A 21,975-nucleotide genomic window follows, 5' to 3' on the forward strand; every position below is an offset into this window, starting at 1 on the left:
CTTCTAATTAACTATTTAATGATATATTTTTTCTTCAATATTTAAAAAGTAACAATGAAATTGGTGATGAAGGTGCATCAGGCTTAGGTTTTGCTTTAGCAAAGTGCATTAATCTCTCAAATTTGACACTTTACCTTGAGTAAAAACAGTTTTTTTGTTTTAGATTGTGATATTTATAATTATAAAAACTAATTAAAAACAATAAAGCTCTTTTTTCTTTTTCTTTTTATTGTGCTTGCTTTTTTTTGTTCTTTCTTTCTTTGTTAATTTAGCTCGTCATTTTATTTTCAACTTTTGCTTTAATTGTTAATTAATCTTATTATTTTATATTTTTTCTTCATTTTTATACTTCTAATTAACTATTTAATGATATATTTTTTCTTCAATATTTAAAAAGGTCTAATTTAATTGGTGATGAATGTGCATCAGGCTTAGGTTCTGCTTTAGCAAAGTGCATTAATCTCTCAAATTTGACACTTAACCTTTCGTAAAAACAGTTTATTTGTTTTGGATTGTGATATTTTTAATTATAAAAACTAATTAAAAACAATAAAGCTCTTTTTTCTTTTTCTTTTTATTGTGCTTGCTTTTTTTTGTTCTTTATTTCTTTGTTAATTTAGCTCATTATTTTATTTTCAACTTTTGCTTTTATTATTAATTAACTAATCTTATTATTTCATATTTTTTCTTCATTTTTTCCTTCTAATTAACTATTTAATGATATATTTTTTCTTCAATATTTAAAAAGTCACAATGAAATTGGTGATGAAGGTGCATCAGGCTTAGGTTCTGCTTTAGCAAAGTGCATTAATCTCTCAAATTTGACACTTTAACTTGAGTAAAAACAGTTTATTTGTTTTGGATTGTGATATTTTTAATTATAAAAACTAATTAAAAACAATAAAGGTCTTTTTTCTTTTTCTTTTTATTGTGCTTGCTTTTTTTTGTTCTTTCTTTCTTTGTTAATTTAGCTCGTCATTTTATTTTCAACTTTTGCTTTTATTGTTAATTAATCTTATTATTTCATATTTTTTCTTCATTTTTTCCTTCTAATTAACTATTTAATGATATATTTTTTCTTCAATATTTAAAAAGTAACAATGAAATTGGTGATGAAGGTGCATCAGGCTTAGGTTCTGCTTTAGCAAAGTGCATTAATCTCTCAAATTTGACACTTTACCTTGGGTAAAAACAGTTTATTTGTTTTAGATTGTGATATTTATAATTATAAAAACTAATTAAAAACAATAAAAGCTCTTTTTTCTTTTTCTTTTTATTGTGCTTGCTTTTTTTTGTTCTTTCTTTCTTTGTTAATTTAGCTCATCATTTTATTTTCAACTTTTGCTTTTATTGTTAATTAATCTTATTATTTCATATTTTTTCTTCATTTTTATACTTCTAATTAACTATTTAATGATATATTTTTTCTTCAATATTTAAAAAGTTTTAGTAAAAAAGTTTACTTGTTTTGGATTGTGATATTTTAAAAACTATTAAAAACAATAAAACTCTTTGAATTTATTTGATAGCTTTTATATAATTTATTTTTTTATCTTTTTCATACCACTAACGCTATTTTATTAATTAATTTAACAAATATTTTTTAATTTAAAAGTTTCGATATATATTAAAAATTTATACAAATTTATTATAAAATTTTTAGGTATTTGAATAAATCATCAATACTCAAAATAATAAGCAAGTGTCTTAAATCAAAAAGATTAGTTGTCTTTAAAAAACCATATTGATAAACAAGTGACGAAAAAAGGATGAATAAATATTAAATGTTTGAATAATATTATATTTTATATTGAAAAAATTTTTTTTAACCTAAAATATAAACAGATAGATTTATAGATTTTATAATTGATTTTATATTTATTAATATCATTCATATTTTTATAAGTAAATAATTTATTTATAAAAAATAAAAAAATAAAAAATTTAATTAACTTAAATAAATTAATTTCTCTAAGCAACCCTATGGTTTCTCAAAGAACGATCAAACAATTTGAATCTTTTAGTGTTATATTATCTTAATAAATTTTATAAATGCAAAGCTTTTATATTCCTATTTTTTGTAATTTGAAATATTATCCATCAATCATATTTCCATACTTTTTTTATTTATCAAGATTGAATAGATACCATAATTTATATAAAACCTCAGGAAGAAATGAAATTTTACTTTTTATTTTAACTATTGTGGTTATTCTTTTTACAAATATTAATTAAATTACTTAAGCTCTTCCAAAATTACTATTCTTGCGGTAGAGCTATCACAAGAATTTTAATCCTGGAAACGCAATAAATTATTAATTAATTATAATTCTATTAAAAATAAATAAATAAATTAGATTTTTTAATAAATAAATAAATAAATAAATAGATAAATAAAAAATATATTTCATAATAAGTGGCAGGCAAACCATAAAATTTTTGTATTGCATCATGCTATAATTCGAGATATTATAAATATTCCTAAAATTACAGAGATAAAACAAACATAAAAATCTACTTATAAACATTATTTTAATAATATTTAAGAACATTAACTATTAGGTTTTTTTCAAATATGACTAAATAAATAACTGGCCATCTCTAATTCCTGCTATATTTATTTTTAAGTACAAATATTAAGTTTAAAAAGTGAATGTTAAATTAATTTTTCTGTGATATCTCTTCATAAAACCAAATTTATAAATTAATATTTGATAATTAATTAATTTTTTTTTATTTGTTCTTTTTATCCATTTATAATTAATTAATTAATCAATTTTCATAAGTTGCTATTCAATATCTTTGAAAAGAAAAATAAATGATATAATAGATTAAAGAATATTACAAATTAAAAGAAGTAATTATTAATTTTTTTATTAATATCTTTTAAATTTATATAAATTAATAAAAAAGTTTTTAAGCTCTTCACTTTTATCTCACTAGGTTCTCCTTATTGATCTGAGGTATATTTTATTTAAAAATATAATTTTAATTATTATTTATATTTTTTAATTTTCAATTTTTTTAAATAAATAATTTTTATAAAAGAAATTATCATCATTATTTATTTATTGATTTTTATTAAAACTATAATTTTTTAGCTATTTTAACTTAATTTTCATTTCAATTTTTAATTATTTATTTATTATTCATTTTTTATTATTTGATATTTTTTCTTCATTTTTGCTATTAAAACTTACAATTAATAAAAGCTATTTATTTACATTGTAATATTTTTAATTATAAAAGTTAATTTAAAACATTAAAGTTCTTTTAATTTATTTGATTTGTTTTCCTTTTTCTTTTTATTATGATTTCTTATTTTTTCATTCTTTGTTAATTTGATTAATTAATCTTATTATTTCATATTTTTTCTTCATTTTTTTCCTTCTAATTAACTATAGTGAAATACCTATTTAATTTCATTCTAAACAACATTATAAATAAAGCTAATTTTTAGAAAACATAAAATATCATTTTTTTTGAAAAAAATAACTCTTTAATGATATATATTTTCTTCAATATTTCAAAAGTGGTAATTAAATTTGTGACGAAGGTGCATCAGGCTTAGGTTCTGCTTTAGCAAATTGCATTAATCTCTCAAATTTGACTCTTGACCTTAGGTAAAAACAGTTTATTTGTTTTGGATTGTAATATTTTTAATTATAAAAACTAATTAAAAACAATGAAACTCTTTTTTCTTTTTCTTTTTATTGTATCATTTTATTTTCAACTTTTGCTTTTATTATTAATTAATTAATCTTATTATTTCATATTTTTTCTTAATTTTTTCCTTTTAATTAACTATTTAATGATTTATTTTTTCTTCAATATTTCAAAAGTGAAAATTTAATTGGTGATGAAGGTGCATCAGGCTTAGGTTCTGCTTTAACAAATTGCATTAATCTCTCAAATTTGACACTTGACCTTAGGTAAAAACAGTTTGTTTGTTTTGGATTGTGATATTTTTAATTATAAAAACAAATTAAAAATAATAAAGCTCTTTTTTCTTTTTATTGTGCTTGATTTTTTTTGTTTTTTCTTTGTTAATTTAAAAACTTATCATTTTATTTTTAACTTTTGCTTTTATTATTAATTAATTAATTAATCTTATTATTCATATTTTTTCTTAATTTTTTCCTTATAATTAACTATTTAATGATTTATTTTTTCTTCAATGTTTAAAAAGTTACAATTAAATTGGTGATGAAGGTGCATCAGGCTTAGGTTCTGGTTTAGCAAAATGCATTAATCTCTCAAATTTGACACTTTAACTTAGGTAAAAACAGTTTATTTGTTTTGGATTGTGATATTTTTAATTATAAAAACTAATTTAAAACAATAGAGCTCTTTTTTCTTTTTCTTTTTATTGTGCTTACTTTTTTTTGTTTTTTCTTTGTTAATTTAAAAATTCATCATTTTATTTTCAACTTTTGCTTTTATTTTTAATTAGCTAATCTTAATATTTCATATTTTTTAATAATTTTTTCCTTCTAATTAACTATTTAATTATATATTTTTTCTTCAATATTTCAAAAGTGGCAATGAAATTGGTGATGAAGGTGCATCAGGCTTAGGTTCTGCTTTTGCAAAATGCATTAATCTCTCAAATTTGACACTTTGGTTTAGGTAAAAACTGTTTATTCGTTTTGGATTGCGATATTTTTAATTATAAAAACTAATTAAAAACAATAAAGCTCTTTTTTCTTTTTCTTTTTATTATTGTGCTTGCTTTTTTTTTGTTATTTCTTTGTTAATTTAAAAACCCATCATTTTTTTTTCAACTTTTGCTCTTATTTTTAATTAGCTAATCTTAATATTTCATATTTTTTAATAATTTTTTCCTTCTAATTGACTATTTAATGATATATTTTTTCTTCAATATTTCAAAAGTGGCAATTAAATTGGAGATGAAGGTTCATCAGGCTTAGGTTCTGGTTTAGCAAAATGCATTAATCTCTCAAATTTAACACTTGAACTTCGGTAAAAACAATTTATTTGTTTTGGATTGTGATATTTTTAATTATAAAAATTAATTAAAAACAATAAAGGTCTTTTTTCTTTTTCTTTTTATTGTGCTTTCTATTTTTTTGTTTTTTCTTTGTTAATTTAAAAACTCATCATTTTATTTTTAACTTTTGCTTTTATTATTCATATTTTTTCTTCTAATTAACTATTTAATGATTTATTTTTTCTTCAATATTTAAAAAGTGAAAATTTAATTGGTTATGAAGGTGCATCAGGCTTAGGTTATGCTTTAACAAATTGCATTAATCTCTCAAATTTGACACTTTAACTTAGGTAAAAACAGTTTATTTGTTTTGGATTGTGATATTTTTAATTATAAAAATTAATTAAAAACAATAAAGCTCTTTTTTTTTCTTTCTTTTTATTGTGCTTGCTTTTTTTTGTTTTTTCTTTGTTAATTTAAAAACTCATCTTTCTATTTTTAATTTTTGCTTTTATTTTTAATTAATTAATCTTAATATTTCATATTTTTTAATAATTTTTTCCTTCTAATTAACTATTTTATGATATATCTTTTCTTCAATATTTCAAAAGTTAAAATTAAATTGATGCAAATAGTGCATCAGGTTTAGGTTCTGGTTTAGCAAAATGCATCAATCTCTCAAATTTGACACTTTAACTTAGGTAAAAACAGTTTAAAAATTCATCATTTTATTTACAACTTTTGCTTTTATTTTTAATTAATTAATCTTAATATTTTATATCTTTTAATAAATTTTTCCTTTTAATTAACTATTTAATGATATAACTTTTCTTCAATATTTCAAAAGTTACAATTAAATTGGTGCAATGGGTACATTAGGCTTAGGTTCTGGTTTAGTAAAATGCATAAATCTCTCAAATTTGACACTTAACCTTGGGTAAAAACAGTTTATTTGTTTTGGATTGTGATATTTTTAATTATAAAAACTAATTTAAAGCAATAAAGCTCTTTTTTCTTTTTCTTTTTATTGTGCTTGCTTTTTTTTGTTTTTTCTTTGTCAATTTAAAAATTCATCATTTTATTTTCAACTCTGCTTTTATTTTTAATTAAATAATCTTAATATTTCATATTTTTTAATAATTTTTTCCTTCTAATTAACTATTTAATGATATATTTTTTCTTCAATATTTCAAAAGTGGCAATAAAATTGGTGATGAAGGTGCATCAGGCTTAGGTTCTGCTTTAGCAAAATGCATTAATCTCTCAAATTTAACACTTGAACTTCGGTAAAAACAATTTATTTGTTTTGGATTGTGATATTTTTAATTATAAAAACTAATTAAAAACAATAAAGCTCTTTTTTCTTTTTCTTTTTATTGTGCTTGCTTTTTTTTTGTTTTTTCTTTGTTAATTTAAAAACTCATCATTTTATTTTTAAATTTTGCTTTTATTATTAATTAATTAATCATATCATTCATACTTTTTATTAATTTTTTCCTTATAATTAACTATTTAATTATTTATTTTTTCTTCAATATTTAAAAAGTGAAAATTTAATTGGTTATAATAATAATAATAATATACTCGCATATAAATACATGTATTTATACACTCAGAAATGTTTCTTAAAATTAAACATAAAGATTAAATTTATAAATTTATTTATTTGTTTTATTTATTTATTATTTATTATTTATTAGTTTGTATATTTCTTTATGAATTTTTGAAGTTTGTTTAATTTTTTCTCAGAGTCTTTTTTTTGGCAAAAAAAATAAAAAAAGTATCAGACTCTATGAACTTCTTGGCGTTTTCAAAGAAATTTGTGGCAAGAAATAAAAAAGAAATATCAGGGGGGTCAAAATGCATATATATAGAGGAGAGACCTAAAAAGGCAAAAACTAAGATATTAGTTCGACTTGAGCTTCAGTAAGATTTCCTTGGCCAGGGATTTCGATAATGAGGCTCAGACTGAGCTGATATTTTTCTCTATGGCTTCAGTGTAATGCTGATGTCCGGTGAGGGTCTGGAAGGGTCTCTCTGAACTATATGTTTAATTGGTTATGAAGGTGCATCAGGCTTAGGTTCTGGTTTAGCAAAATGCATTAATCTCTCAAATTTGACACTTTAACTTAGGTAAAAACAGTTTATTTGTTTTGGATTGTGATATTTTTAATTATAAAAACTAATTAAAAACAATAAATCTCTTTTTTTTTCTTTTTATTGTGCTTGCTTTTTTTTGTTTTTTCTTTGTTAATTTAAAAATTCATCATTTTATTTTCAACTTTTGCTTTTATTTTTAATTAATTAATCTTAATATTTCATATTTTTAAATATTTTTTCCTTCTAATTAACTATTTAATGATATACCTTTTCTTCAATATTTCAAAAGTGAAAATCTAATTGGTGATGAAGGTGCATAAGGCTTAGGTTCTGGTTTAGCAAAATGTATTAATCTCTCAAATTTGACACTTGAACTTGGCTAAAAACAGTTTATTTATTTTGGATTGTGATATTTTTAATTATAAAAATTAATTAAAAACAATAAAGCTCTTTTTTCTTTTTCTTTTTATCGTGCTTGCTTTTTTTTGTTTTTTCTTTGTTAATTTAAAAACTCATCATTTTATTTTCAACTTTTGCTTTTATTATTAATTAATTAATCTTATTATTCATACTTTTTCTTGATTTTTTCCTTATAATTAACTATTTAATGATTCAAAAAGTGAAAATTTAATTTGTTATGAAGGTGCATCAGGCTTAGGTTCTGCTTTAACAAATTGCATTAATCTCTCAAATTAGACACTTGACCTTAGGTAAAAACAGTTTATTTGTTTTGGATTGTGATATTTTTAATTATAAAAATTAATTAAAAACAATAAAGCTCTTTTTTCTTTTTCTTTTTATCGTGCTTGCTTTTTTTTGTTTTTTCTTTATTGATTTAAAAATTCATCATTTTATTTTTAACTTTTGCCTTTATTATAAATAAATTAATCTTATTATTCATACTTTTTCTTAATTTTTTCATTATAATTAACTATTTAATGATTTATTTTTTCTTCTATATTTAAAAAGTTACAATTAAATTGGTGATGAAGGTGCATCAGGCTTAGGTTCTGGTTTAGCAAAATGCATTAATCTCTCAAATTTGACACTTTAACTTAGGTAAAAACAGTTTATTTGTTTTGGATTGTGATATTTTTAATTATAAAAATTAATTAAAAACAATAAAGCTCTTTTTTCTTTTTCTTTTTATCGTGCTTGCTTTTTTTTGTTTTTTCTTTGCTAATTTAGCTCATCATTTTATTTTCAACTTTTGCTTTTATTATTAATTAATTAATTTTATTATTTCATATTTTTTCTTCATTTTTTCCTTCTAATTGACTATTTAATGATATATTTTTTCTTCAATATTTAAAAAGAGGAAATTAAATTGGTGACGAAGGGGCATCAGGCTTAGGTTCTTGTTTAGCAAATTGTATTAATCTCTCAAATTTGACACTTGGCCTAAGGTAAAAACAGTTTATTTGTTTTGGATTGTAATATTTTTAATTCTTTGTTAACCCCTTAGAATCGGTGGAGCTAACTTTTGAATGTATATGAATTTTATAAAATTCTATGTTTATATATAAATTTACACTTTAAAACTATTAAGAATTAATTTTTATTTTTTTTCTTTTCTGCTTGTATGCATATCTAATTTATAAAAAATAGTTAAATTTATTTGTGAGTATTTTGAAAAAAAAAAATAATATTTTGAGTTTAAAGGCTAATAAAATAAGCTTAAATCATAATAATGAAAACATTTTAATTTTTTGATTTTTCATAATAATATATTTTGAAAATTAATAAATTTAGTAGATTTCTAATATTTTTAAAATCTTATACCTTAAACTTAATTCATTTTTCTACATAAATATATCGTCCGAATTGGCCGAGTTTAAATTACTTAAAAATTAAAATAATTAATAATTTTGGTTTCTTTATTATAAAGGTGAAAAACTCCCCAGTCGAAAGGGTTAATTTAAAAACTCATCATTTTATTTTCAACTTTTGCTTTATTATTAATTAATTAATCTTATTATTTCATATTTTTTTTTCATTTTTTCCTTCTAATTAACTATTTAAAAATATATTTTTTCTTCAATATTTAAAAAGTTGCAATCCAATTGGTAATGAAGGTGCATCAGACTTAGGTTCTGGTATAGCAAAATGCATTAATCTCTCAAATTTGACACTTAATCTTGAGTAAAAACAGTTTATTTGTTTTGGATTGTGATATTTTTAATTATAAAAACTAATTAAAAACAATAAAGCTCTTTTTTCTTTTTCTTTTTATTGTACTTGCTTTTTTTTTGTTTTTTCTTTGTTAATTTAAAAACTAATCATTCTATTTTTAACTTTTGCTTTATATTAATTAATTAATCTTATTATTTCATATTTTTTCCTTCTAATTAATTATTTAATGATATATTTTTTCTTCAATATTTAAAAAGTGACAATTAAATTGGTGATGAAGGTGCATCAGGCTTAGGTTCTGGTTTAGCAAAATGCATTAATCTCTCAAATTTGACACTTGAACTTAGGTAAAAACAGTTTATTTGTTTTATTTTTTATTCATTATTTCCTTCTAACTAACTATTTAATGATATATTTTTTCTTCAATATTTAAAAAGTGACAATTAAATTGGTGATAGAATAGAATAGAAATACTCGCACATATAAATGCACTCAGAATACATCTTAATTTTAATTTTTTTATAATTTGAAATTTAATTTGAATTTCAGTCTCAATTATAGTGAGAATCAAATTAAAGGTTCATCAGTATTCTGTCATTAAATAGATTAATATATCAAATGAAAATAAAATTTAATTTACCATATCATTAAAGATTAAAATTATGCTTTGGTAGCATTTTTTAAATTATAATAAATGTAAAAATTTTTAACAATAACTTTAAAAATAGAATTCGTTCATATTTATGATGTTTGAAATAAAATAATATATTTATTTTTATATTATTATTTACTGGACTAATAGTTAATAAACATTTTAATTACTTTTTTACTATAAAGATATCCTTTTGTTAAATTATTTAACCATTAAATTCAAGTATTGTGTCTTTAAAATGAAATTGAATAAACTAGATTTTGCTATAAGAATGCTTTATATTTTTACAAAAAACTTACACTAAAATAAAATTCTTAAATTATTTTCATTTATTAAATTAATTAACTAATTATAATTATATAAAAATAAATTAATATTAATTATCTAATTGACAATATAAATTCATTTTACTCGACAAAGTATTTCTAAACAGTTTAATTTAAGTTTACAATCATTTTTGCCAGGCTATTTACATTAAAACAATATTTATCTTTTTATTATTTAAATAATCCATATATTATTTAGCTTAGTTATATAATAATTAAATTCAATCAAAGGTATATCAAAGCATAAATCTAATTGCTTTAGAGGCGCATATATGTTAAACTAAGTAAGATGCACTCAAAAAATATTTGCTTGTAATAGAATTATTTATAATGATTAAAAATTTAATATTTTTATCCGAACACAATAATAGGAATAATAGGTGTGATTTAAATTACTCTAAAGTTCATTAATTAATTAAAAATACATACAAAATGAAAATCACTTTTTTCATAATGCTGATTTTTGACCTGGATTCAAAACTTTTTTTTGAGGGTGATTTACATTTAGTGGTATTCAAAAATTAATAAAGTATTTATAAATTTAAATCTATTTATTTGATATGTTTACAGCTCTTGTAAGAGAATTAACAATCGGGGCATTTTAGGGCCAATAGGGGTAAAAACAACCTATTACGCCATTTTTTTCTGCCTTTTATGGGAAATGTTTTTTTTTTCTTATTAAGTTTTTAGAGAGTGAAGAAAAAATAATTTAATATGTATATAATTAAAAAATTGTTGAATAAGGACTAACAAATATATTTTCTGAATATAAATATAAATCTAATAATTTCAATACTTACTTTAAATTATATAATTGTAGTATTGTTAGTAATTTTTTCATTTTTTATTAAGCGAATAAACTTTAACATAATCGACATACATTTCTTTAGGTTCTTTGTAATGCTCAGGTTTTGCATAATCCTTTATGACTGCAAAATCAAAAATCAAGAAGAAATTTTTATTAGGAATAACTATAGGACAACCTACACTTTTGTTATTTGAAGGATCTTTAAAAACATAGCTATAGTAAGCTACGCCATCAATATAAAAGGTCATTTCATTTTCAGTCCAAAGCATTCCATAAAGATGATAATCAGTGAATGTAATTTGTTTCATTGGTGATCTATACCAGATTCTACAATCTCCATATTATTATCTATTGCCATAAATATTTGCGCTATAGACATAATCATTTGTATCTTTACCACTACAAACATTGCAATACTCCATTATATCCATTTCTACTGAATATGGCCATCTTGCGTTATAAGCAGGATCAGGAAGAGCCCAGAATGCTGGAAAAGATGAATCTTAGAAATGTAACTTAGGTAATTTAATTCTTGCTTCAGCATAGCCATATTTAAATTTAAAACCTTAACTTCCTCTAGATTCCAAATAACCTCCTGAATAATTATATTTTATTTGCTCAAAGGTCGTTGATTAATATTGTGCACTTAAAACTAAGTTACCTTCTTTTATTTTCACATTTTCTTTAGTATAAATTTAAAATTGTAAAGAATTTATTAGGAAATTATCACCAACTTTCCAATACTTAGTGTTAATATCGGCTTGATTAAACTCATCTTCAAATTACAAAGTAAAATCTTAGTAGTTAATAACATCAGGATGCTATGAAGGACTACCAGTAGTATCATGAGATGCAGAAGAGAGAACAAAAAGGAATGCACATATGGAAATAAATGCAAAAGTATCTTTAATATTTTTCATTTTTTATTGCATTTGTTTTGTATTTATTAATTTTTATAATTCAATTTTGATACAAAAAATCAGTAATTTTTAAACTAAAATTTGACAGCATTTAAATGAGTTCTAAAACACTCAAAAAGTTGTAATTGATATACATTAAATTACTGCGATATCTAATTTAAGGTTAAGCAAAAAAATTTTAATATATGGTTAAATACCTTAATTAAGAAATTTAATTTGAATTTCAGCCTCAATTATAGTGAGAATCAAATTAAAGGTTCATCAGTATTCTGATATTAAATAGATTAATATATCAAATGAAAATAAAATTTAATTTACCATATCATTAAAGATTAAAATTATGTTTTGGTAACATTTTTTAAATTGTAATAAATGTAAAAATTTTTAACAATAACTTTAAAACTAGAATTCGTTTTATATTTATGATGTTTGAAATAAAATAATATATTTATTTTATCTTAAAAATATGATCTAATACTAAATCATATTTATAATTATTATTTACTGGACAAATAGTTAATAAACATTTTAATTACTTTTTTAACTATAAAGATATCCTTTTGTTAAATTATTTAACCATTAAATTCAAGTATTGGTCTTTAAAATGAAATTGAATAAATAAGATTTTGCTATTTAAAAAATATCAAATAAGAATGCTTTATATTTTTACAAAAAACTTACACTAAAATAAAATTCTTAAATTATTTTCATTTATTAAATTAATTAACTAATTATAATTATATAAAAATAAATTAATATTAATTATCTAATTGACAATATAAATTCATTTTACTCGACAAAGTATTTCTAAACAGTTTAATTTAAGTTTACAATCATTTTTGCCAGGCTATTTATATTAAAACAATATTTATCTTTTTTAAATAATCCATATATTATTTAGCTTAGTTATATAATAATTAAATTCAATCAAAGGTATATCAAAGCAAAAATCTAATTGCTTTAGAGGCGCATATATGTTAAACTAAGTAAGATGCACTCAAAAAATATTTGCTTGTTAATAGAATTTTTTATAATGATTAAAAATTTAATATTTTTATCCGAACATAATAATAGGTGTGATTTAAATTACTCTAAAGTTTATTAATTAATTAAAAATACATACAAAATGAAAATCACTTTAAGTATGGAATTTTTTTTTTCATCTAAAAATACTAATACTATAAGATACGTAGGACATTTAATTTTAAATTAAATAATTATTAAATAAGAATTCATTTTTTTTTAATAATATTATTATTAATTTCAAATTTATGGTAAATCTTTTTATTCTTATTAAGTTGTAGGAGATTGAAAAAAATAATTTAATATGTATATAATTTAAAAATTATTTAATAAGGACTAAGTAAAATATTTTATGAATATAAATATAAATCGAATATTATTATTTCATTACTTACTTTTAATTTATATAATTGTAATATTTTTAGTAATTTTTTCATTTTTTATTAAGTGAATAAACTTTAACATAATCAACATACATTTCTTTAGGTTCTTTGTAATGTTCAGGTTTTGCATATTTCTCTATGACTGCAAAATCAAAAATCAAGATGAATTCTTTATCAGGAATAACTACAGGACAACCTATACTTTTGTTGTTTGAAGGATCATTAAAAATATAGCTATAATAAGCCACACCATCAATATAAAAGGTCATTTCTTTTTCAGTCCAAAACCATCCATAAAGGTGGTAATCAGTGAATGTAATTTGTTTCATTGTAGATCTATACCAAATTCTACAATCTCCATATTATTATCTATTGCCATAAATATTTGCGCCATAGATATAATCATTTGTATCACTGCCACTACAAACGTTGCAATACTCCATTATATCTACTTCTACTGAATATGGCCATCTTGAGTTATAAGCAGGATGAGGAAGAGCCCAGAATGCTGGAAAAGATGAATCCTAGAATTATAATTTAGGTAATTTAATTCTTGCTTCAGCATAGCCATATTAAAATTTAAAACCTATACTTCCTGTAGTGTCCAAATAACCTCCTGAATAGTCATATTTTTTTTGCTCCAAAGTCGTGGGTTTATATTGTGCGCTTAAAACCAAGTTATCATCTTTTATTTTCACATTTTCTTTAGTATAAATTTAAAATTGTTAATTAGTTCTAATTAAATTATCACTAACATTCCAATACTAAGTATTTATTTCTATTTTATTAAACTGATCTTCAAATTACAAAGTAAAATCTTAGTAGTTAATAACATCAGGATGCTATGACTGGCCACAAGTAGTATCATGAGTTGCAGAAGCGAGAACAAAAAGGCATGCACATATTGAAATAAATGCAAACGAATTTTTAATACTTTTCATTTTTTATTGCATTTGTTTTGTATTTATTAATTTTTTATATTAAATTTTAATACAAATAATCAGTACTTTTTAAGCTAAAATCTTACAGTGCTTAAATGAGTTCTAAAACATTCAAAAATTTGTAATTGATATAGATTAAATTATTGTGATTTATTTCAAATATAAAGTTATAGAAAAAAAATTTTTAGTTTAATGCTTTTCACATAAAAATCAAAATATAAAATCTAAAAATAGAATTAGTTAATTTTTATTAGAATTTGAAATTTCTTTCAATTAATTTTTTTCTATTCTATTTATTATTAATCCAAATTAATTTATTAAGTTTCATTATATAGCTATTTTCGGATAATTATTTTTCTGTAAGAAATAAATGTTTAGTAGAATAAATAACAAACGCTCAATGAATAATAAATAAAAATATAAAAATATATTGATTAAAACATATTCTGGAATTGATTGTCCTATTAATCAAAAAAATAAAAAAGGGAGTTTGGCTATAATTTGAAATTTAATTACAATTTCAGCCTCAATTATAGTGAGACTCAAATTTAAGGTTCATAAGTATTCAGTAATTAAATAGATTAATAAATCAAATGAAAATAAAATTTAATTACAATTTCAGCCTCAATTATAGTGAGACTCAATTAAAGGTTAATAAGTATTCAGTAATTAAATAGATCAATAAATCAAATGAAAACAAAATTTAATTTATCAGGTAATTAAAGATTAGTATGCTTTGGTAACATTTTTTTAAATTATTAGAAATGTAAATTTTTTAAATAATAAGTTTAAAACTATTCTAAGAAGTATAAAGCATTAGATGTATATTCAAAAAATAGAATTCATTCATATATTATCACCTTTAAAACTAAATAATATATTTGTTTATAATAAAAATATGATCTAATACTAAATCAAATTTGCAATTTTTAATTACTGGACTAATAATTACTTAGTAAAGTTTTTAATTACTTTCTTAATTATAAAGATATTCTTTTGTTAAATTATATAACTATTAAATTCAAGTATGACTCTTTAAAATGAAATAAATGAAATTGAATAAATTAGATTTTCCAATTTAAAATATATCATATAAGAAAGTTTAAAATATGTAATAATTTTACATAAAACTTACACTAAAATAAAATTCTTAAATTATTTACATTTAAAAAATTAATTAACTAACTCTTATTGAATAAATATAAATTGGAATTGAATAAATTAATATTGATACACTAATTGACAATATAAATTAATTAATTTTAACTAGACAAGGTATTTCTAAACAGTTACATTTAAGTTTACATTAATTTTTTATTAGGCCGTTTACTTTAAAATAATATTTATCTTCATATTATTTATAATCCATATATTATTTAGCTTAGTTATATAATAATTCAATTCAAACAAAGATATTTTAAAGCAAAAATCAAATTGCTTTAGAGGTGAATTTATGTATATTAATTAAGATTCATTCAAAAAAATATTTGCTTATAATTAAGTTAATAGAATTTTTCCCAAGTTTAAAAATTGAATTTTTTATTTGAATAAAATTATAGGTGTTAATTTAAATTACTCTAAATCACATTAATTAATAAGTGCAAAATAAAAATCACTGTTCTCATAATGCTGATTTTTGATGAAATTTAATTAGAATTTCGGCCTCAATTATTATGAAATTCAAATCAAAGGTTCGTCGGTATTCAACAATTAAATAGATTAATAAACAAACTAAAACCAATAAAGATTAATAGTAAACTTTGATAATATTTTATAAAATTATTAGAAATGTTAAATATTTAAACCATAAGTTTAAAACTATTAGATGAAGTATAAAGTATAAGAAGTATCTTCAAAAATAGTTTCGTTCTTATTTATTATGTTGAAAATTAAAAGTAATATTTGTTTTATCTTAAAAATATGATCTAATAATAAATCAAATTTATAATTTTTAATTACTGTACTAATAGTGAGTTAGTAAAGTTTTATTATAAAGATTTCCTTTTGTTAAATTATATAACTATTTAATTCAAATATAACTCTTTAAATTGAAATTGAATAAATTAGATTTTCCAATTTAAAATATATCAAATAAGAATATTTAAAATATGTAATATTCTTACATTTGACTTACAATAAAATAAAATTGTAAAATTATTTTCATTTAAAAAATGAATTAACTAATTCTTATTGAGTAAATATAAATTAGATTTGAATGAATTAATATTGATTAATTAACTGATTGACAATATAAATTAATTAATTTTTACTGGACAATGTTTTATAAACAGTTTAATTTAAGTTTACATTCATTTTTGTCAGGCAGTTTACTTTAAACAAAATGTATCTTCTTATTATTTATAATCCATATATTCTTTAGTTTAGTTATATAATAATTCAATTCAATCAAAAGTATTAAAAGCAAAAATAAACTGCTTTAGAGGTGCATTTATGTTCAATTAAGTAAGATTCATTCAAAAAAATATTTCTTTCATTAATGAAAATCACTTTTTTCAAAATGATCAATTTTTTGGATTCAAAACTTTTTTTGAGGGGGAGGAGGGGATTTAAATTGATTGAGTGGTATTCAAAAATTAATGAAGTGTATTTTTAAACTTTAAGACAATTTTAAATCAAAAAATTTTACTTTAATTAAGCATTCTTTATTTTTATTATTATTTGATTATTAACATTGAAAAGTGTGGAAATTTTTTTTAATCAAAAAATATCTTTATTAAAAAATATATTGATACATTTATTTTTAAATTAAATTATTATTTAATAAAATTATTTATTTTTTTATAATATTATTATTAATATTCAAAATTATGGAAAACCTTTTTATTTCTTAATAAGTTTTTAGAGAAGAAGAGAAAATAGTTTAAAAATGATTTAATAAAGACTAAGTAATTAATATATTTTATGAATATAAATATAAATCTAATATTTTTCATTACTTACTTTTAATTTATATAATTGTGTATTGTTAAAAAATTTTTCATTTTTTATTAAGAGAATAAACTTTAACATAATCAACATACATTTCTTTAGGTTAATTGTAATGTTCAGGTTTTGCATTATTCTTTATGACTGCAAAATCTAAAATCAAGTAGAATTCTCTATCAGGAATAACTATAGGACAACCTACACTTTTGTTGTTTGAAGGATCATTAATAATATAGCTAAAATAAGCTACGTTATCAATATAAAAGGTCATTTCATTTTAAGTCCAAAGCATTCCATAAAGGTGATAATCAGTGAATTTAAATTGTTTCATTGGAGATCTATACCAAATTCTACAATCTCCATATTATGTCCTATTACCATAAATATTTGTGCTAAAGATATAATCATTTGTATCATTACCACTACAAACATTGCAATATTCCATTATATCTATTTCTACTGAATAAGGCCATCTTGAGTTGTCAGCAGGAAGAGCCCAGAATGCTGGAAAAGATGAATCCTTGAATTGTAATTAAGGTAATTTAATTCTTGCTTCAGCGTAGCCATATTTAAATTTAAAACCTTAACTTCCTTTAGTTTCCAAATAACCTCCTGAATAATCATATATTTTTTCCTCAAACTTCGTGGGTTTATATTGTGCACTTAAAACCAATTAACCTTCTTTTATTTTCACATTTTCTTTAGTATAAATTTAAAATTGTGTAGGAGTTCTAAGTAAATTATCACCAACTTTCCAATACTTAGTATTTATTTCAGTTTGATTAAAGTCATCTACAAATTACAAAGTAAAATCTTAATAGTTTATAACATCAGGATGCTATGAATGGCTACCACTAGTATCATGAGATGCAGAAGCGAGAGTAAAAAGGAATGCAAATATTGAAATAAATGCAAAAGAATTTTTAATATCGTTCATTTTTTATTGCTTATGTTTTGTATTTATTTTTAATATTAAATTTTAATACAAATAATCAGTACCTTTTAAGCTAAAATCTTAAAGCGCTTTTATGGATTCCAAAACATTCAAAAAGTTGTAATTGATATAAATTAAATTACTGTGATTTCTAATTTAAGGTTAATCAAAAAAAGTTTTTAATATTATACTGTTCACATAAAAATTTGAAATTTAAATAGAATTTAAACCTCAATTATAATCAGACTCAAATTAAAGGTTGGTCAGTATTCAGTCATTAAATAGATTACTAAATAAGCGAAAATCAAATTTAGTTTATGGGCCATTAAAGATTAATAGAACGCTTTGATAATATTTTATAAAATTATTAGAAATGTAAATATTTAAACAATAAGCTTAAAACTATTTGATGAAGTATAAAGTATTGGATGTATCTTCAAAAAATAGAATTCGTTCATACTTATCATGTTTAAAATTAAATTATGTATTCGTTTTATGTTAAAAATATGATCTATTTCTAAATTAAATTTGTAATTTTTAATTACTGGACTAATAAATAATTAGTTAGTAAATTTTTTAATTACTTTTTTAATTATAAAGATATCCTTTTGCTAAATTAAGTAACTATTAAATTCAAGTATTACTCTTTAAAATGAAATTGAATAAATTTGGTTTTTCTTTATAAAATATATGAAATAAGTTTTAAATGTGTAATATTTTTACATATAACTTACATTAAAATAAAATTATTAAATTATTTTCATTTAAATATTAATTAACTAACACTTATTGAATAAATTTAAATTAGATTTGAAATTAGTATTGATTAATTAATTGACAAAATATATTAATTTTTACTGAACAAAGTATTACTAAACAATTTAATTTAAGTTTACATTCATTATTGTCAGGCAGTTTACTTTAAAATAAAATTTATCTTCTTATTATTTATATTCCATATATTCTTTAGCTTAGTTAAATAATAATTCAATTCAATCAAAAGTATTAAAAGCAAAAATGAAATTGCTTTAGAGGAGCATTTGTGTTAAATTAAGTAAGATTCCTTCAAAAAAATATTTGCTTATAATTAAGTTAATAGAATTCTTTCTCATGATTAAAAATTGAATGTTTTTATCCAAACAAACACAACAATAGGAGTAATTTAAATTACACTAAATCTAATTAATTAACTAATTAATTAATGCAAAATGAAAATAACTTTTTTCATAATGCTGATTTTTGACCTGGATTCAAAACTTTTTTTTTGAGGGGAGGAGGGAGGAGGGGATTTATTTATTTTGAGTGGTATTCAAAAATTAACGAAATATATTTAAAATTGTATCATTTTTACATCATCCTCGCTATTTTTTGCGAGTTATGAGGAATTAAGGTAGTTTGTTTTGTTGTCAAAATCACTTTGGCACTATTTTATAAAAACAAAATAAATTGAAAATGAAACCATTTTGCATATAATAAAAGATTATCTCTTTAAATTTATGCTTTACATTGACATTTATTAAATAGATTAATTTTTTGTAACTTTGTATTTTTTTATTTTTTGCATAAATTAATATAGGAATATACCTATTGTTAAAAGAGTAAAATTGATTAATTAACTTTTTACTGTTACCACAACTTTATAAATTCCTATAAGACCACTCAAAAGTTAAATACTAAAAATATAAAATATTATATTTAAACAATAAGTCTTTGAATATTTTGATATTGATTGATTAAAAGATCTATTTTCATAAAATTAAAATTATTTTACAAATATTTTTTGAATTTTTTTTATAAGATTTTATTCATTTTGTTTTTTAGAATAAATTTAGATAATATAGATATTTTTAGTTAAATGAAAATAATACTATTTATCATTTTTAGACATAAAAATAAAAATTAATTAATTAGTCAATTAATTTATTAGTAATATAGTAATTTGATTAATTTTATGTTACATTTTTATTAAAGTGTTAAATCCCTTTTATTAATTCATTATTTTAGTTATAAAAAGAGAAGATAGATTTAATGTTTAATAAATTAATATAAAAATAAACTAATCAAATACTAAAAATGAAGAAAATTGGATTTCACTTTGTTATTTTGGGATTGCTTTTTGTGCTTTCTTCTGCCTCTCATCCTTCAACTGGTACTCTTTCATCTTCTCCAGATTGGTTTAACGAAAATGATTATATTTAGATATTCAAAGATGATTTCAATTCTGCATAACTAAACACTACTTGTTGGAGAGTTGCTCATAATTTCTTAAAAACAACTGAATAATCAAACTACATATACACTAGAGATAATGTGATAATATAAGATGGTAATTTGGTTATCAGTGCAAAACATTAAAAAGTTGATTTTAATAATAAAAAATATAATTTCACTGGAGGCTTTATAGATAGTAATAGCACTAAAGGAGTTTCATTGCAATTTAATCAATATGTAGAGGCTAGAATAAAATTACCAGAGTATGATGAGAAGGATTTATCTGAGCCAGGATTTTTTGCTATTCCTATTAATTACGAAAGTTGGCCCCATCCAACTGAATATTAAATAATGAAATATAGTATTTTTGATGCAAATATCTAGAAGAGTTATCCATATGTTTACAATACTTTTATCTATTATTAGTGGGTTGATAATGGTGATTGTAGAATTTAATATAGGTCTCCTTATAAGAAATTAGATTTTTCTAAATATCACACTTATGGTATGCTTTTGAAAGAAAATGAAGTTACATTTTACATTGACGGAGAGGCTCACTTTTCTTATGTTGCTAATGACCCATCTAATTCACCAAAGCTTGGTTGCAGTGTAAGAATCCCTAAAGAAAAAATCTTTTTAGGTTTTGATTATGTAGTACAAAATACACTTGAAACACCTAAATATATGTTGGTTGACTATGTTAGAATTCTCACACCTAAAAAAAAACAGTGAAAGTTAATATTTTTAAATAATATTTTAAACGAAGTAATTTAATTAAATAAATGTTTCATGTTTATTTAAACTTTTATATATTTTGTAAATGCAGTAGAAAGAACATTTTATTTATGAAATTTACTGCTTTAATTAAAAATATACAATATTACGTTTTATATCAATACTGTAAATCCTCATATGTTATTATTCAAAAACATTTTTTTACTTAATTTAAATTTAATAGATTTTAATAAAAATGTGATCGATAACATATTTATTATTTTTGTCAAAATTCACCAAAATTTATCATAAATAAAAATGAATTAAAAAAAATGGCTTAGAGCTAATATTTACAAATATTTGTTTATTTAATTTTAAACTCATGTCCAAAGCATTCCATAAAGGTATTAATCAGTGAATGTAATTTGTTTCATTTGAGATCTATACCAAATTCTACAATATCCATATTATATATGATCTATTACCATAAATATTTACGCTAAAGATATAATTATTTGTATCACTGCCACTACAAACATTGCAATACTTCATTATCTATTTCTACTGAATACAGCCATCTTGATTTTGCAGCAGGAAGAACCCAGAATGCTGGAAAAGATGAATCCTAGAATTGTAATTCAGGTAATTTAATTTTTGCTTCAGCGTAGCCATATTTAAATTTAAAACCTTAACTTCCTTTAGTTTCCAAATAACCTCCTGAATAATTATATTTTTTTGCTCAAAGGTTGTTGGCTAATATTGTGCACTTAAAACCAATTTACCTTCTTTTATTTTATTATTTTCTTTAGTATAAATTTAAAATTGTGAAGTAGTTCTAAGTAAATTATCACCTACTTTCAATACTAAGTATTTATTTCGGTTTGATTAAAGTCATCTACAAATTACAAAGTAAAATCTTAGTAGTTTATAACA

General features: G+C 20.5%; 5 protein-coding genes across 5 annotated transcripts; 2 read left to right on the plus strand and 3 right to left on the minus strand. All coding sequences in view use genetic code 6, as the record gives it.

The window, feature by feature from the left end:
- Window positions 1-2,818: 2,818 nt before the first annotated feature.
- On the plus strand, window positions 2,819-9,931 carry TTHERM_000866469 (kinase domain protein; the record flags this gene model as incomplete). Its single annotated transcript, XM_012795287.1, has 17 exons — window positions 2,819-2,857; window positions 2,914-2,963; window positions 3,534-3,623; window positions 3,843-3,932; window positions 4,190-4,279; window positions 4,540-4,629; window positions 4,894-4,983; window positions 5,212-5,301; window positions 5,563-5,652; window positions 5,799-5,888; window positions 6,148-6,237; window positions 7,672-7,761; window positions 8,021-8,110; window positions 8,368-8,457; window positions 9,104-9,193; window positions 9,442-9,531; window positions 9,913-9,931. The coding sequence occupies 17 exons, from the start codon at window positions 2,819-2,821 to the stop codon at window positions 9,929-9,931; spliced, it is 1,368 nt and encodes a 455-aa protein (XP_012650741.1).
- Window positions 9,932-10,999: 1,068 nt separating this feature from the next.
- Window positions 11,000-11,902, minus strand: TTHERM_00866470 (glycosyl hydrolase family 16 laminarinase; the record flags this gene model as incomplete). The annotated part of the gene is made up of 1 exon (XM_971626.2): window positions 11,000-11,902. One exon carries the CDS (start codon window positions 11,900-11,902, stop codon window positions 11,000-11,002), a length of 903 nt encoding a protein of 300 aa, XP_976719.2.
- A 1,444-nt stretch (window positions 11,903-13,346) lies between these two features.
- TTHERM_00866480 (glycosyl hydrolase family 16 laminarinase) lies at window positions 13,347-14,249 on the minus strand (the record flags this gene model as incomplete). Its single annotated transcript, XM_971627.2, has 1 exon — window positions 13,347-14,249. The coding sequence occupies one exon, from the start codon at window positions 14,247-14,249 to the stop codon at window positions 13,347-13,349; it is 903 nt and encodes a 300-aa protein (XP_976720.2).
- Window positions 14,250-17,235: 2,986 nt separating this feature from the next.
- TTHERM_00866490 (glycosyl hydrolase family 16 laminarinase) lies at window positions 17,236-18,120 on the minus strand (the record flags this gene model as incomplete). Its single annotated transcript, XM_971628.1, has 1 exon — window positions 17,236-18,120. The coding sequence occupies one exon, from the start codon at window positions 18,118-18,120 to the stop codon at window positions 17,236-17,238; it is 885 nt and encodes a 294-aa protein (XP_976721.1).
- A 2,070-nt stretch (window positions 18,121-20,190) lies between these two features.
- Window positions 20,191-21,060, plus strand: TTHERM_00866500 (glycosyl hydrolase family 16 laminarinase; the record flags this gene model as incomplete). Its single annotated transcript, XM_971629.1, has 1 exon — window positions 20,191-21,060. The coding sequence occupies one exon, from the start codon at window positions 20,191-20,193 to the stop codon at window positions 21,058-21,060; it is 870 nt and encodes a 289-aa protein (XP_976722.1).
- Window positions 21,061-21,975: the final 915 nt, after the last annotated feature.

This window comes from Tetrahymena thermophila (genome assembly GCF_000189635.1).
Source record: "Tetrahymena thermophila SB210 genomic scaffold scf_8254822, whole genome shotgun sequence".
In the NCBI taxonomy this organism is placed as follows: Eukaryota; Ciliophora; class Oligohymenophorea; order Hymenostomatida; family Tetrahymenidae; genus Tetrahymena; species Tetrahymena thermophila.